Here is an 18,207-nt window from a genome sequence, read left to right on the forward strand (position 1 = left end):
AGGTTCAGTTCACTAAGGAGGCTTGTTTTCGAAAAACTCTTCAGTTTTATGTCTGGACACAAATCAGTGGCCGTCTAGACCCAACAAGGATGTAAGTGCATTAAGTTTAATAAGAGTCCAATTATTAGTATTTCAGGGGTGCCTGGCCTTGGATTGTCTAGCTCTAACACTCTGGGCCTCTGACTCAACTCATAGTTCATTAGTATCTTTGTTAAGGGAAGAAGAGAAAATAAAACTGATATTCAAACCAGTGACATCTCAACTATCAGTCCCAACTCTAACAACAAGCTTTCAGGAGGAAGATGCAAAAAATCCTGGCTACAGTTTTATAGGCTATATTTGACGATGGGCTTAATTATCCATGTGCTGTCTATCACTGTCAATAGATGATGAGACTTGACTATTTGGTCCTGTTTTTTTTTTTTTTCCTCCCAAAGAGTCAAAAAGATAAGTCTGGACAATAAACAATAAACTGTAGCCTACTATGTCATACTAAATAAGAAGAGAAATATCTTAGTGACAAAAAATGATAGTTGCAAGTAATCAAAATGCACTGTCATTTTGTCAATCATATGTCAAAAGTATTTTCAACTTGGACTACAGACCTCTAATCACTTGGTGAAAGAAAATAATACATGTATTTTTTTATGTACAGGTATATATAGATATATCTTAGGTAGTACTGTATTTCACTTTTTACAAAGTCAAATGTTTAGGGAAAAAGTTTATGGGAATATTACATCCCCATTCTTCCAGGAATCAGATACAAGCAATATTTTTATACAAGGCAAATTGCATTTTAAGTTGAAAGAATTTTTTTTTTTTTAAAGGTAATTCTAACAGAGAGTTTATACTGTCTTCCAAGGGAATATAATGACTAGGCAAGTTCTAAAAATTATTTCTGGGAGGGCTGTTCACTGCATGTGTGTTTAAAGGAATATCAATGGATACTACTGGCTATTATCCAAAACTCATGGGTAACACTTCATAGATCTGATAAAGAAGGAAGAAAAAGTAAACTCAGACATAAAGGAAGAAAATGAGAGTAATATAATAATAGTAGGGGTTTCAGCACCCCAATGACTTCAATGGATAGATCATTCAGACAGAAAATCAATGAGGAAACAGTAGCCTTAGCTGACACATAGGACCACATGGACTTAACAGACATATACAGAACATTCCATCCAAGAGCAGAATACATATTCTTCTCAAGTGCACATGGAACATGCTGCAGGAAAGGTTACATGTTAGGTCACAAAACAAGTCTTAATAAATTTAAGAAGATGGAAATCATATCAAGCATCGTTTGCTACCCTAGAGGTATGAAAATAAAATCAATCACAAGAAGAAAGCTGGAAAAACTGAAAACATGTGGAGGCTAAACAATATGCTAATAAATAAATAATGGGTCAACAGAAAAAAAAATACCTCGAGACAAATAAAAATGGGAACACAACAGTTCAAAATCTATGGGATATAGCAAAAATACACCTAAGAGGGAAGTTTATGGCACTACAGAGCCACCTTAAGAAAAAAAAAAAAAACCAACTCAGACAACCTAACTTTACACCTAAAGGAATGAGAAAAAGAATAAGTAAAACCAAAGTTAGTAGAAGAAAGGAAATAATAAAGGTAAGAGTGGATATAAGTGAAACAGAGACAAAAAAAAATCAATGAAACTAAGAGCTAGTTCTTTGAAAATATAAACAAAAGTGCTAAACCTTTAGCCAGACCTGTCAAGGAAAAAAAAAAGAAAGAGAGAGGGCCCAAATAAAATCAGAAATGGAAGAAGAGAAATTATAACCAATACCATAGAAATACAAAGGATCATAAGGCAGTACTACAAAAAAAATTACATGCCAACAAATGGGATAACCTAGAAGAAATGAATAAATTCCTATAAACACACAATCTTTCAAGACTGAGTCCAGAAGATACAGAAAATCTGAACACAATGATGACTAGTAATGAAGTTCAATCAGTAATAAAAAAAAAAATCCCAACAAACAAATCTTAGACCATCCTCACAGGTATATTCATAAAAGATTTCAACTGGAGTTAATACCTATCCTTCTCAAACTATCCCAAAAGACTGAAGAAGAAGGAATGCTTCCAGACTCATCCTATGAGGCCAGAATTACCCAGATACCAAAAGCAGAGAAAGTGACCATAAAAAAAGAAAACTGCAGGAGAATATCTTCAAGGAAGATTGATGCAAAAATCCTCAACAAAATATGAGCAAACTGAACTCAACCACACATTAAAAGGATTGATCATACACTACAATCAGGTAGAACATATTCCAAAAATGCAAAGACAGTTCAACACCCACAAATTCATCAATGTGATACATCAAACTAACAGAAAGGATAAAAATGATACGATCATCTCAACAGATGCAGAATTTTATCAAATGCAATACACGGTTATGATAAAAACTCTCGACAGCGTGGATATAGAAGGAATGTACCTAAGACAGACCCACAGCTAACATCCTACTCGGTGGTGGAAGGCTGACAGCTTTCTTTTCCTCTAAGGTCAGTACAAAGACAAGGATGCCACTCTCACCACTTTTTATTCAACATAGTTCTGGAAGTCTTAGCCATAGTAACTGCATAAGAGAAAGAAACAAAGGCACTCAAATTGGAAAGGAAGATGTAAAAGTGTGCAGATGACATGATACTAGATACAGAGAACCTTAAAGACTCCGCCAAAAAACTATTAGAACTAAAAAATTCCATAAAGTTGAAGGATACAAAGTTAAAATACACAAATCTGTGACACTTCTATGCAATTACAACAAATTATCAGAAAGAGAAATTTTAAAAACAATATTACTCACAGTTGCATCAAAAAGAATAAAATATGTAGGAATAAATTTAACCAAGGAGGTAAAAGACCTCTACTCAAAAACTACAAGACATTGATGAAAGAAACTGAGATGACACAAACAAATGAAAGATATTCTGTGCTCAAGGATTAGAACTAATATTGTTAAAATGCTAGTATCACCCCAAACAGTCACAGATTCAATGCAATCCCCACTGAAAACCAATAGCATCTTTCACAGAAATAGAACAAACAATCCTAAAGTTCATATAGAATCAAAATAATTTAAAGGAATCTTGAAAAAGAATAACAAAACTGGAGGTATGACAATCCCAGATATCAAGATGTAATACAAAGCTGTTGTCATCAAAACAGTATAGTACTGGTGCATACACACACACACACACACACACACACACACACGCGAGCACGCGCACACTAGAAATCAACAGAACAGAGAGGCCAGAAATAAACCTATGCTTATATAGTCAATCCATCTTCAAAAAAAGGAGGCAAGAACATACTGTTGGGTCCATGGTCAAAGGAGCGAGACTGATACAAAGCGAAGGTCAAGCAAGGCTTTATTTCGCACTAAGCATTGAGAATCAAACTGTCTGGCCAGGGCCGTCTCTTGCAAAGAGGCAACCTCTCTCTGTCTTACAGACTAGCTTTTAAGGGCAAAGGCCATGTTGTGGGCCTGGCCATGCACAGGTGGCCAATGAGATTTTAACACAGAGAAAGTGCACAGTGCTGCTAGGTCACACATAAGTGACCAATTGAATTACAATTTACCCTTGTAGATACTTGAATTAGCCTATCACCTTGGTCAGAATAGGCACCCAAAGGGCGGTGCCCATACTCCTTGGTAGCTAGGGAGACAGTATGCGCCCCCCCCCCACTGACTGAATACCTCCACCCCGCCTGACCCACCCTTGTACTTGGGCTTTGTTACCTGGGACTGGTTTCGGGGACTTGTTCTTAAGTAAGTTCTGTGGGCTGGGCGGGGTGGGGGTGGGTGGGGGTGGTGCAGCAGGGTCAGGATGGAGCTGCTCTGGCTAAATAGGCCCTTACACATACCATGGGAAAAAGTTTCTTCAATAAATGTAGCTGGACAGCTACATGTGAAAGAATAAAACTGGACCACTTTCTTTCACTGTATACAAACATACACTCAAAACCAACTAAAGACTTAAGTTTAAGAACAGAAACCCTGAAACTACTGGAAGAAAACACGGGCAATAAGCTTTCTGATGTCAGTCTGAACAAGACTGTTTTGGATCTGTCTCCCCAGGAAAGAACAATAAAAGCAGAAGTAAACAAATGAGACTACATCAAATTAAAAAGCTTTCGTATGGTAAAGGAAGCCATCAACAAAACAAAAAAGCAAATTACTGAAGGAAAGAAGATATTTGTAAATGATACAACTGATAGTGAGTTAATTACCAAAATATATAAAAAATTTCACACAACTCAATAGGAAAAAACCCCAAACAACATGAATAGGAAATAAGCAGAGGAACGGAACAGACATTTCTCCAGAGACTTACAGAAGGCCAACAGACAGACATATGAAAAGGTGCCCAATATCACTTATCATCAGGAAAATGCAAAACCAAACCACAGTGACGTATCATCTCACGACTTGTCAGAATGGCTGTTAACAAAAGGACAAGAAATAACAAGTGCTGGCAAGAATGGAGAGAAAAGGGAACTCCCCTGCGCTGTTGGTGGAAATATAAATTGGTGCAGCCATTATGGAAAACAGTAGGAAGGTTCTTCAAAAAATTAAAATAGGACTACCATATGTTTCAGCAATTCGATCTCTGGGTATTTATGAAAACAAAAACAAAACAAAAAACAACCAACAAATCACCAATCTGAAGAGATACATGCGCACCTATGTCCACTGCAGCATTATCTGTAATAGCCAAGATATGGAAGCAACCTAAATGTCCATCAATGGATGAATGGATAGAGAAGATATGGTATATATAAATATAATGGAATATTAATCATAAAAGAGAATGAAACCTTGCTATTCGTGACAACATGGTATATGTAGAGGGTATTATGCTAAGTCAAGTAAGTCAAACAGAGAAAGACAAGTACTGTATATTTTCCCTTATAAGGGGAATACAGAAAACAAATGAACCAACAAAACAAAGCAGAAACAGATTCATAGATAACAGGGAACAATCTGGCGGTGGCCAGAGGGGAAAGGGGTGGGGGGACAAGTGAAACAGGGAAAAAGGATTAAAAGGTATAAACTTCCATTTATAAAATAAGTAAGAAATAGGAATACTATGTACAGCACAGGGAATATAGTTAATAATATTTAACAATTATATATGGTCACAGTTGGTAGCTAGTTTATCACAGTGATCACCTTGTAATGCACATAAATGCACTTGTACATCTGAAGCTAAAGTTGACCCTTGAACAACATGGGACTTAGGGCAGCAGGCCCCCATATAATTGAAAATCCACATGTAACATTTAACTCTGACCAAACTTAACTACTAATAGCCCACTGATGACCAGAAGCCTTACAGATAACATAATTAATACATATTCTGTTGATTAATACATATTGATCAATTGATTAATACATACTGATTGATTAATACATATTCTCTGTAAGTTGATTAATACATATTCTGTAAGTTACATGAATTAGATACTGTTTTTACTTTATATACTGTTTATACTTATCATAAAGTAAGCTACAAAAAAGAAAATATCATTAAGAAAATCATAAGGAAGAGAAAATGCATTTACAGTGCTGTATTAATGGAAAAAAAAAATCCATGTATAAGTGGACCCGTCTGGTTCAAACCCAGACTGTCCAAGGGTTACCTGTAGTATAATATTGCACACCACATATACTTTAAGAAAAAGTAAAGAAAAAGAAAATTCACCCTAGGGCTTTAGCTGTAATGGATAACTCCTAGGAAAACTCTTTTAGATGTGGATCACACAGGTCTCACAAAAATTGTAAGGTTATTTGTGTTTATATCATTCCTTCTTCCTATAAATGTAAACAACATGAAATTCCATAAGTGTGCTTTTATTTATTATATTTTTTTCCCAAAAGATTTTATTTATTTATTTGATAGATAGAGCAGGAGAGGAGAGAGATCAGTGGGAGAAGCAGACTCCCTGCTGAGCAGGGAGCCTGACAGAGAATTGGATCCTGGAATTCCAGGACTGTGACCTGAGCCGAAAGCAGTGGCTCAACCAACGGAGCCACCCAGGCAACCCCATAACTATGCTTTTAAATAAAAGCATTATAGTTGTTTTTCACACACACACACACAAAATAGGGTCACAAAGTAGGGAAAGAGCCCAAATGTCCACAGACTGATGAATGGGTAAAGAAGTTGCTATATGTATATATATGATGGAATATTACTCAGCCATCAGAAAGAATGAAATCTTGCCATTTGCAAGGACATGGATTATAAGGACCTATTTTAGCCAGAACACTTCCATCCAGGTTAAACAATAACCTTGTTGTTTAACCCTTCAACTGTCCCTGCCCCGCTTTCCCCAGGGGACTTACTCAAAAACAAGTCCCGGAAACCAGCCCCAGGTAACAAAGCCCAAATACAAGAGTGGGTCAGGCCAGGTGGAGACATCCGATCAGATGTGGGGGGCGGCGCATAATGTCTCCCTAGTTACCAAGGAGTATGGGCCCTGCCCTTTGGGAGCCTTTTGGGCACCAATTCTGATGAAGGTGATAGGCTGGTTCAAATATCTACTAGGGTAAATTATAATTCAATTGGTCACTTACGTATGACCTAACATGACTGTGCAGCTTTCTCTGTGTGTTACAATCTCTTGGCCACCTGTGCATGGCCAGGCCCAACCACATGGCCTTTGCCCTTAAAAGCTAGTCTGTGAAGCAGAGAAAGGTCGCCCTCTCTGTAAGAGGCGCGGCCCTGGCTGGTCAGTCTGATTCTTGATGCTTGGCGTGAAATAAGGCTTTGCTTCATCTTTGCTTTGTATCAGTCTCGCTCCTTTAATCACGGACCCATTATTGGGGGACCTAACAAGATGAAGCTAGAGGGTATTATCCTAAGCAAAATACATCAGTCAGAGAAAGACAAATACCGCATGATTTCACTCATATGCAAAATTGAAGAAACAAGACAGTTGAACTATATGTGAAGGGGGAAAAGAAAAGGAGAGAGGGTAACAAGCCGTAAGAGACTCATGACAATAGAGAACAAACTGAGGGGAGATGGAGGGAGCTAGGTGGGGGATGGGCTAGACGGCAGATGGGTAGTAAGGAGGGTACTTGTTCTGATGATCCCTGGGTGTTATATGTAAGTGATGAGTCACTGAATTCTACTCCAGAAACCAATATTGTACTGTATGTTAACTAAAATTTCAATGAAAAAAGAAAGAAAGAAAGAAAGAATTACTCAATTAGAAAAGTAAAAAATAAAGAATAGGCTCATATGATTTTATGTATTCTGGAAGTCCTGCCACTGGTAATCACTTATATTACCTGACACAGATATCACCTACAAAACCTCAGATTAATTTTAAAACAGTCCAAGGAGGTAGGCATGCCATAAAATATTTGTCTTTAACAGATGAGCACATGGAGGCACACTGTGGTAAGAAAACCACCTAAGGAAAACAACCATGTAACAATGGACAATGAACTAGAAGGGTCAGAGCAGGAAATTAAGGGTTATCCAGAACTGTATGTGAGATAAAGTACGGATAGCTTTCAGTAGGTAAATGTTACTAGAGAAAAAAGGAAGTAATTTAACAATACCCAACCACGTCAAGATACTACTATACACTCTCTTCCAAGTAAATGAAGACTTTCTTAAACATTAAAAGGGAAGTCAGTAAGAAAGATAGTTTTTTGGTGTTATTTTGCTTTGTTGTTATTGTGTGGCTGGGGGTGAGGAGTGTGGGTCATGTGTCCTGAGTCATCCACACTACTGCATGCCCTTTTTGGAGACAAAAGTGCTCGTACCCCAACGTGCTTTGGACACTACTATAAGTGATACCTGCTCATGTGAGAACAGACCAGAATAATATTTTTCTTAGTTTGACACAATCTTCTCTAATCTAACTTAAAAAGTTTTAATTCCCCTAAGACTCTTCCCACCAAAAAACAAAAAAACAAAAACAAAAACAAAAACAAAACCCAAACCTCTCTGTACTCCAACCAAACTGTTGTACTCATTATTTCCCAAATATCCCACACTTTCCTGCCAGTTTTTATTCATCTCCTTCCAGATGGAGTGTAATTCTAAGTGGTAAGATAAAATGAAAAAGCTAAAAGAAAATATACTTGAATTTCTCCATAACCCTGGAGTATATAAAGACTCCCTTAAAATGACAAGAAAATACGCTAACCATATAACCTTTAGTTGGCAAAGAAGCTGCTAGTAAATTAACTATAAAGAAAATGACTGATAAGTGAGAATATATTAAAATCTAGAACTTCCACTCATCAAGTCACATCATCAAAAGACTAAAAGGAAAGCTAGAGACTCATAGCCAGAATACACAAAAATGCCCACAAATCAATAAAAAAGAGCAAAACTGAGATGAAAAAGGGATAAGAACATATACACAGTCATTGCATTGTACACCTAAAACTAATACCATGTTGTGTCAATTACACTTCATGAAAAGACAAAAAGAAAGCCACATGAGTGGTGGTGTTTGGCTGGTGTGAAGGAGCAAACTATCAGGAGACTCACATGATGTTAGATGGGATTGTGAAGAGGGGATCCAGCTAATGTGTTGATCTCCAAGCCTGCCTCTGGTGGAATACAAGTGGGAAAGAACCTAAAAATTATGGACAGCCCTCCTCTTGGTGGATTTCCTAGCAGTTTCCCCAGGAGAGAGGGGGTACTCCAGGTTGATCAGGATCACTCTGGCATGACAGCCTTGCTCTGATTTAGAAAAAGAAAAAGGAAAAAAAAATAAATAAAGAAGACAAGAGACTTGAATAGTCATTTTACAAAAGATGTCCAACAGCCAAAATGAATTGAAAATATATTAGCAACCATACTGCTGCAAGGCATGAAAACCTGTGTAACTACTCTGAAAACTCGTCTGGTATTATTTACTAAAGCTGAAAACATGAATGCCTTTTGACCCCAAATTCACTCCTAAGTATTAGTATCATGTTCAACTGAAATATACACATTTGGACACCAGGAGACAAGAATATTGAGAACACCAATATTCAAAAAAACCAAAAAATGGAAGTAACCATTCTTTCAGTGGAAGAATACATAAATTATAGTATGGGAATACAATGGATGGTTATACAGACATGAAAATAAGCTATAGCTAAATATGACATAATGCATGACTCCCAAATATCTAAATGTCAGAGAAAGGCACAGAAGACACATATTGATTGGGTTCATTTATATCGGGATTTAAAAAACAACAGTTTTAAAAAGGTTTTAGAGGGGCGCCTGGGTGGTGGTGTTTGGCTGGTGTGAAGGAGGGTTAAAGCCTCTGCCTTCGGCTCAGGTCATGATCCTAGGGTCCTGGGATCGAGCCCCGCATCGGGCTCTCTGCTCAGTGGGGAGCCTGCTTTCTCCCCATCTCTGCCTGCCTCTCTGCCCACTTGTGAGCTCTGTCAAATAAATAAATAAAACCTTAAAAAAAAAAAAAGAAGATGGCACTGCTAGGTGTTAAATTCATTCTTTCATTTTTATTCAATACATACAGATTAAATACCTACAAGTCTTGGTCTAGACAGTAGTCTACATACACTTAAGGAGAGACGGAGACAAAAATGCCCTTCCCTCTAGTTAATAAGAGCGACAACAAACAAGATTTGTAACAATAACACCACCAACAATAACAACCCACATAATACGTGTGGAATGTCTGTTGGTGTTTGGTGTTAGGAAGAAATAATAAAGCAGGGAAAGGGGATGTTTGTCTGGAGGTGGGTAAGTGGAGATTCAGGGGTAGGTGGCCAGGAAAGATCTCACAGAGATGGTGATATCTCAGTTAAAATTTACAAGAAGTGAGAGAGGAAAAAGACAACCCATAGGACGGAAGAAAATACTTGCAAATCATTACCTAATAAGCATATAAAACCCGAAGATATAAAGAACTACTATAATTCAACAACAAAAAGACAAGGCCAATTAAAAAAAAAGAAAGGCAAAGAACAGAACGAAGAAGATACACAAATGGTTAGGTAAGCACATGAAAGGAAAATCAACATCAGTCATTAGGGAAATGCAAATCAAAACTGCAATGAGATAACTCTTCATGCTTAGTAAGAAGGATATAATTGTGGGGGTAAGGACGAGAAAACCCAAGGTGAGGATATTATGAAATTGGATCCATATACATTGCTAGCAGGAATGGAAAATGGTGCAGTGGCTGTGGAAAATAGCATGGAATTCCTAAAAAAGTTAAATAAAGAATTACTGTATGACCTAGCAATTCCACTCCTGAATATATACCCAAAAGAAATGATGACAGGGACTGAAACAGATACCTATAAAAGAGTGTTTCTAGTATCTTCTCAACAGCTATGTAAGGCAATACGTAGACCTAACAGCAGTTAAGATTTTGACGAAAAGATGATAGCTGATGCAAAACCATAAGGAACATGGAAATGTTACTCAGAGTAGTGCATTTTACACATGTTTACTCCTCCCTCAACCATTAGTTTAGGCCCTGTTGTGGGCTGAGTTGTGTCTCCCCAAAATTCACTTTGAAATCCTAACCCCTGGTATGTCAAAATGTAATTGTATATAGCATTAAGGTCTTAGAGAGGTAATTAAGGTAAAAGAGTCATAGATGGGTCCAAGGCCAACATGACAGGTTTCCTTATAAAAAGAGGAGCTTAGCACCCAGAAGGAAGACCATGGGAAGACACTGGGAAACTATGGCCATCCATAAGCCAAGAAGAGGTCTTAGAAGAAACCAATCCTGTTGACATCTTGATTTCAAACTACAAACCTCCAGACTATGAGTAAGTAATTTTCTGTTACAAATGACCCGGTCTGATGTGCTCTGTTAGGGCAGCCCTAGCAAACTCGATAGGCCCCATCTTTCGGGATGGGCAGAAGAGAAGAGCTTTTTTCTAAGATCTATGGAAAGCCATTGGAGAGTTTTAAGTATAAGGATGATATAATTACATCTGCATATTAACAACTGCCCTTGGCTTTTATTTGTAAATCGAGTTGGCCAAACTGGATGCATTAGTCCGGGCCAGACACTGATCTGACCTAATGTGATGGCCATAGTGATAAAGTAGAAAGATATAAGATATGATTTAGAGGTGGTTAGAGATAGCACTTGGTGACAGATTGGAGTGAGGGTGTGTGTGCAGGAATAGAAGTAGTCAGAATGACTCTCAGCTCTCTGGCAAAAGAAACTGGATGGAGGAAGCAGAGGTAAGGAAATGCTAGAGAAGATCCAAAAAAGGAGCAAAACCAAGGGGGCAGTTTCAGACACAAGGAGCTCGATTATGTGAGATTTCTGAAAATACGTGTCTAAAAAGCCAAACAAGAGAAACATACTTGATATTTTGTTATGATATATTAATATTTAAAACAGTAAGAGTGGGGCACCTGGGTGACTCAGTCATTTAAGCTTCTGGCTCTTGATTTCAGCTCAGGTCATGACCTCAGCGTTGTGGGACCGAGTGCCCCTTTGGGCTCTGCATTCAGTGGGGAGTTGGCTTGAGGATTCTCTCCCTCTGCCCCTTCCCCTGCTCATGCTCCTTCCCTAAAATAAGTAAATATTTATTTATTAAGTAACTTAAATACAAAATTATCTCTGAAATAAATAAATCTCGAGTGCAGAGCTACTTAATATTCTCTCTAGGGCTGCCTGGATGGCGTAGTTGGTTAAGCAGCCAGCTTGATTGTGGCTCAGCTCATGATCTGGGGTCCTGGGATTGAGCCCTATGTGGGGCTCCATGCTCAGCAGAGAGTCTGCCTGAGAATTCTCTCCCTTTGTCCCTCCCCCCGCTTGTGCTCTCTCTCTAAACAGTCTTAAACAAAACAAAACAAAACAGAAAACTGCAGAGTGGATAGGATTGCCCAGGAAAAGAATGCAGTATGAGAAGAGAGGGAAGCCTGGGGCTGAGCCCCATGAAACTCCAGGATCTAGGGTAGGTGAGTGTTCCCTAAATGACAAGTACCACCAGGTTCACAAATTACGTTCAGAGAAATTAAGTGAAGAGCACCGACAGCTGCATGGTACTTGGAAATGTAGGGTGGGCATTTATTACATGGATCAAAATAATTTAGTGAGTTAGTATACAGGCAATAAAACTAGGCAGCTTATTTTCAAATATGTCTTCAGTCTTCCATTTTCCAGTAAAACACATTAAAGTCACTAATATTATTAGGTAAACATATACAGACTAGAAGATTTACTCTCTTTCTTCTGCCTTCTACATATAAGATTACAACCAAGAACCCATTTAGGAAATTCATTACTTACATTGCCTAAGCTGGTCTCCTACACTAAAATCCAACTTAGACTTTCTGCATCCTTTCTGAACACACTGCAAAGTGAAAATGAGAGTACGAGATTAAAATTCTACCAACTTCTTAAAAGATAAGAAAGATGTATTTGTTCTGCCATTCCTTTTCATTTTTAATTTGTAGTCCCGTCTACAAGCACCTGGATGGGTATTAGCAAAATTCCCATGGAAATAAAAGCCAGTAAGGCCTTCAGAGAGGTCTAACTTGATGAAAGCTGACAGTAAAAATATCCTCTGCTTTCCCATTAGTTGGGAATTAGGAATACATATACATTTTCCAAGAGAGAAATGCATTAGCCCCTGCACAAATCACCCAAGTAAAAACAGCCTCTAAATAACACAAATATCAACTAGCTAAGAGTTAAACCAAATTTACACTGCTTAGTTGGGCTATCGGAATTAGAAATGATACAATTAGCTTTTCAACTAGGAAATCAGGAGGGAAGGATTCCAGTAAAAGAAAACGACCAATCTCATGTTCTGATTGAATCTAAAAATGCTTTGCTAGATACTCAAAGAGGAAGTTTTCTCCTTTTCAGTTACAGAAACGAAGGGCAAAGATAGTATGTAAATAATATTTCAAGCTCTACTGAATGCTGAATGGGCTTATAATACAAAAATCATTAGGCACCGTTTATTTAATAAATACACCTACAGATTATGTTCCCTCTAAGTATATGCAGGAAAAGGTAATTGTAAATACAGTCCAGTATCTCTATTTACTATTATTGCTCAAAAAAAACCCCCAAAAGCAAAAAACAAAAAAACTAGGGATGAAATTTAAGCTCTCACCACAGACTGGAAAAAAAAAAAAGCCCCATGAAATTCTACTGTTACATACAAGCATTAGCCATTTTTGTCGCCCATAAAATCTCATCAGTCAAGAAACATTACAGACTGCCAATACAATGACAAACAGAGAGGTGTATACCCTTGACCAAAGAAAGGTCCTTCTCTAGGTAGGCTGGTTGCCCTTTACAGCTACACTCCCAACGACAGGAAGAAGGTACATGGGACAAAAGGGAGGAAGGGATCCGCTGCCCATCTGTCAGATCAGTGGAATCAATCCTGGCAACCAAAGGGGTGACAGATGTTACAACCAGCTCTGATTCATAGGATGCCAGCTTGGGAAGATGCGAGCACAAGCATCGTAGGTAGAGGGGAAGCAAATTTCCACTTTTCTCTGGAGCAGCTTGACTACATGACCTCCCAAGGTCCTTTTCAATTCAAGGTCTTGAAGATGTGGAAAGGCAAACCTATGCAAGCAAACTACACTGGTGAAGGGAGGTCGTGAAGAGAACCACAAAATGTCAGTAAGAGCGAGCTTTGGCAATAATCTAGTTCAACCCTTTTATTCAAAAGATGAGGCAGCTGGTCCCAGAGAGATGAACCAACAGGAAGTGTATAACGGGGAGACAAATCATTGTTCTTTCTACTGCAGTGTTACTAGGAGCTCTCAAGATAAAACAGTGCTCTCACCTGCAGATCAAGCTGATTTATAGAAAAAGTTCTCTCCATGAACTTGCACATTTACATCCCCTCTCTGAGTCTACACAGAAATACATAAAAGCGATGCTGAGGGTAAATATTTTGAGAAATAAGGCTGATGAGACACGAACATGTCTTAAGTAATGGAGAAATAATGTGGAGTTAAAGTCTTCAAACCTCAAAATTTTTCCAAAAAAAAAAAAAAAAAAAGCTTATCTGTTTTAATTTAAAAAAAAAAAAAAAAAAAAAGAGCCACTAGGAGTATTTCACAAAAGTAAACATTGCCATGTTTAAAATTCTAATTCCAAACAAACAAAAATATATCAGCCCAATGAATACAGTGCATCACAGAGACAGAGACAATCACTTGCACCTGACCATAAAGCTTATTTCTTTTTTTTTTCTTCTTTTCTTTTTTTCAAATATTTTATTTATTTATTTGACAGAGACAGAGATCACAAGTAGGCAGAGAGGCAGGCAGAGAGAGAGGAGGAAGCAGGCTCCCCGCTGAGCAGAGAGCCCGATGCGGGACTCTATCCCAGGACCCTGAGATCATGACCTGAGCCGAAGGCAGAGGCTTAACCCACTGAGCCACCCAGGCACCCCATGAAGCTTATTTCGATCGCTCCACCAAATCCAGTGATTCCAAAAGCTCTTTCTGAAAATAACTGCCTGGTCCAGTAGGTCCCAACATCTCCTGGGCATGGAGCGCCCTACTGCTGGAGGAGGGGAGAAGGCACACTGGAAACCTGAGCTGATACAAGGTGTGACAAAAGCTACAAAAGGACAATGGCAACAAAGAGATGTATAAGCCACAAAAGGCATTTTCCTCCAAATTATACATTTTCTTTTTTAAGTCTTTGAAAAATAGACAAAATGCTTGTCTATTTAAGAATGTAGGCAGTATATACAAAGCAAAACCAAATGTCATGCTTATTAGCAGAGCATTCAAGACTTGAAAATCTGGCCCCTGACTCCTCCTGTAGCCTTGAATTCTAGCCTCCTGTCCTCTCAATGCACCGTATGCACCAGCAGTACCAGCAAGCACTGCACACTGTCCTTTGGGTCTTTGTTCAAGCTGTTCTGTGTTGTCTTAGCAGCGCTCCCAATGGCTCTACCCATGCCTTCGCGTGTGTATGTGCATTTGGCTAGACCCCTTAATTCTCAACTCAGTTGATGTAACAGCCCCCCATGCATATCTTAATCCCTGCCTTTCCTTACTACATGGGATGGAATGACCCATCTTTGTACGATAGATGGTAGGCTCTTCAAGGGCCGGGGGCTCTGCCTTCTTTAGGTAGACCAATAGCTAAGTACAGTACTGATCATAGTACTTAGTGACATACATGTTTATTGAGCTCAATTTTTTAAATTAATCAATCAATCAATTAATTAATTAATTTTTGAGAGACAGCTCCTGCATGTGAGCAGGGGTGGGTGGGGCAGGAGAGGGAGAGAGAGAATCTCAAGCAGGCTGCATGCCCAGGGTAGACCCTGAGATAGGGCTTAATCTTATGACCCTGAGATCATTACCTGAGCTGAAACCAAGAGCTGGATGCTCAATGGACTGAGCCCCCAACATGGCCCTTAACTAAGCTCAGTGTTAAGGTGGTTGTGGGGTACCTGGGTGGCTCAGTGGGTTAAGCCTCTGCCTTCGCCTCAGGTCATGATCCCAGGGTCTTGGGATCGAGCCCCGCATCGGGCTCTCTGCTCAGCAGGAAGCTTTCTTCCTCCTCTCTCTCTGCATGCCGCTCTGCCTACTTGTGATCTCTGTCAAATAAATAAATAAAATCTTAAAAAAAGAAAAAGAGAAGATGGGTGCTAAATTTAAATATGCCCTTTTTCTTTTAGTGAGAGTAATGATAGAGAGTATCAGAGTAATTGGATTTTGTCTAAATGGTAACAATATTTTCCAATCATACTATATAGTATTTGCCCCACTAATGGGGGGGGTCTCATAAGTCTTGTTTATTCAGTATATATGCGGATTACAAAGTACAGTTATTTATCTATAGATTTCTACTTAGCTTGAAAATTGGCTTTTCACACTTGAATGTCCCTGTCTAAGCTGGTGAAATCAGAATTTCAGGTTTTGCACATATTTAGCTAAAAACACGAGTTTACACCATCACGAGAACAACAAACCATCTTTAACCAGAAACCTTTACTCAATATAAAAATTGTCAAACTGTGCATGACACAGTGTCACAAAATGCTCCATCAGAGGTATCTACTTCGTCTGCTAGGACATTTAACCCGTTATCTGTATGTGCCCTTTTCATTCTGGCTAAAATATTACTTTGTTCTTACAGAGACAAAACCGTATGTTTGGCAGGCATACCGTCAACGTACTTTCTGTCTTCTTAAAAATTACAGCGTGCTGTGCATGAGCAGATCACAAACTTGGAGCCAATCAACGTGCACTTCCTACAGTATTCATTAGCTGTAATTTATTATGTGTATGCTGATATGTCATTATGATTTTCAGCTCTGCTACTGAAATATTTAGCTATGGTTGCTGAATATAATCAGCAAGATAAGAGGTTTTGAATATGATTACAAGAAGCTCCTTCAATGTAGTGAGGAATTATGTTAAGAGCACTGACAGCTACAAAATGGAGCAGTTTTTCTGTAATAAATATTATAGGTGACGCTATCTTTTTCTGGAAATTACTCTTTATTCTAATTTTAAGTACTTATCTGATTACTGAAGCATTATCATTACAGATTTTGAATGGCTGTATGACTTTACTTCTCAAAGCATGTGTTAGTATCCCAGCTGAGGGATTCGGGTAAACTAGAGACTAAATAGAATTCCTGTTTCCTGTGCATGGTTTTAAAGACTATGAGCTCAATGCCCAAACTAGGGTTTCTGTCTTATTTGTAAAATCACTTTATTGTATTCAGAGACAGAAATTTGGATGATGTGTGTGGACTTTCCACAGCTACCATGGATTTTGCATCCTAAATTAAATAACCTCATGCAATTTGCAGTGTTAAGAAAAAGGTAATTAAAAACATATGTTGGTTTAATTTTCTTCTTTCTGGTGTTGTCATGTTAGTCTTCAAGGGAAAGAGGATTAACAATTGTACCTAAATGAGTATTAATTTCACAATTTAGTTACAATTTATACTTCTTATTGGCTAATTGGAGGCTCTGTTTCTGGGAAACAAAAATGGGTAAATTCAGCATTTGCTTCCTGCTCTGAAGGGCACTGAATTCATCACGTAAGGGACACCTGAGAATGCACTCTTTGCAAACCTGCAATCATACAATCATAAGACACCCCCACCCCATTCTACTCTCAACACTTAATGGACCCAAAGTCCTAAAGACAGGCAGGGACAATAACTAATCTGATTATGGGATTAATTTAATGCAGTAATTGTCTAGAAGAAATTGTTATCTTGTAATCACGTTGTTCCATTACAAATTTTTAACTTGTAATGGTGACAGATGAAGACTGAGCTCATTTTTCCATCCACATTAGTTGCCTGCTAACCTAATTACCTGATTACAAGTCACACAATCCTCTTAGAATCATGAAATTAACAGTGCATATTCCAAAAATGAAATGGTTCTAACAAGTTGGCACTTTTCCCTAATCCTGAGTGTATATGGAGCTCGTGAATAAGGGTTATATTTTACATTTAAAATATAGTATCTGCTTGTACATACTAGTTTTTCAAAAAAGTTCATGCTTTTTGACTCCGTAATAATACTCTTTCAAGAAATCCAGTCTAAGAAATAAAAAAGTTCAAAGAGGATTAAGGTCAAAGAAATTCATCACCATTCAATGGAACATTACACAGTCAGTAATAATAGTGTGTTTCAAAGTGATGTACTGGTATGGACAAATGTAGCTACTATAACTAATATATATATATATATATATATATATATATATATATATATATAAATGGTGTATACTACTGTGTCTGGCACATACTACAATGAACTCAACATGGATAAACTTGCAGATAGTTCACTCAGGATTATGGTATTTGAGGAAAGGGTGGAAATGGGTTTTATTTTTAATCTGGGGGAATATAACATTGGAGAAGTTAACACAACAATTTTTTAAAAAGAATTTATTTATTTATTTGACAGAAAGAGAGTGAGAGAGTACACATATGAGTGAGCCCAAGCTGGGGGGAGAAGCAGAGGGAGAGGGAGAGAATCTCCAGCACATTCCCTGCTGAGGATAGAGGATAGAGTCTGACATGGGCCCAACGTGGGGTTTGCTCTCATGACCCTGATATCACAACCTAAGTGGAAACAAGAGTCAGATGCTTAAGCAACTGAGTCACCCAAATGCCCCATTAGCTCATAATTTTTTAACAGCTTTACGGAGATAATAATACACCACACAACT

The 18,207-nt window shown here is 38.1% G+C and overlaps 1 protein-coding gene across 4 annotated transcripts in view; it reads right to left on the bottom strand.

Annotated features, from left to right (window-relative positions):
* COMMD10 (COMM domain containing 10) overlaps nt 1–18,207 on the bottom strand; it is a 204,428-nt gene that overhangs the window by 4,137 nt on the left and 182,084 nt on the right. The window contains exon 6 of one of the 4 annotated variants that reach the window (XM_059175809.1): nt 15,473–15,601. The exons of the other annotated variants lie outside the window; for them this stretch is intronic. Within the exon in view, the coding sequence (XP_059031792.1) occupies nt 15,491–15,601 (111 nt within the window). The 3' untranslated portion in view covers nt 15,473–15,490. Of the gene's footprint in view, nt 1–15,472; nt 15,602–18,207 lie in introns of those variants that run through there. 4 annotated transcript variants of the gene reach the window in all.

The sequence above is a fragment of the Mustela lutreola genome, chromosome 5 (assembly GCF_030435805.1).
Source record: "Mustela lutreola isolate mMusLut2 chromosome 5, mMusLut2.pri, whole genome shotgun sequence".
Lineage (NCBI taxonomy): Eukaryota > Metazoa > Chordata > Mammalia > Carnivora > Mustelidae > Mustela > Mustela lutreola.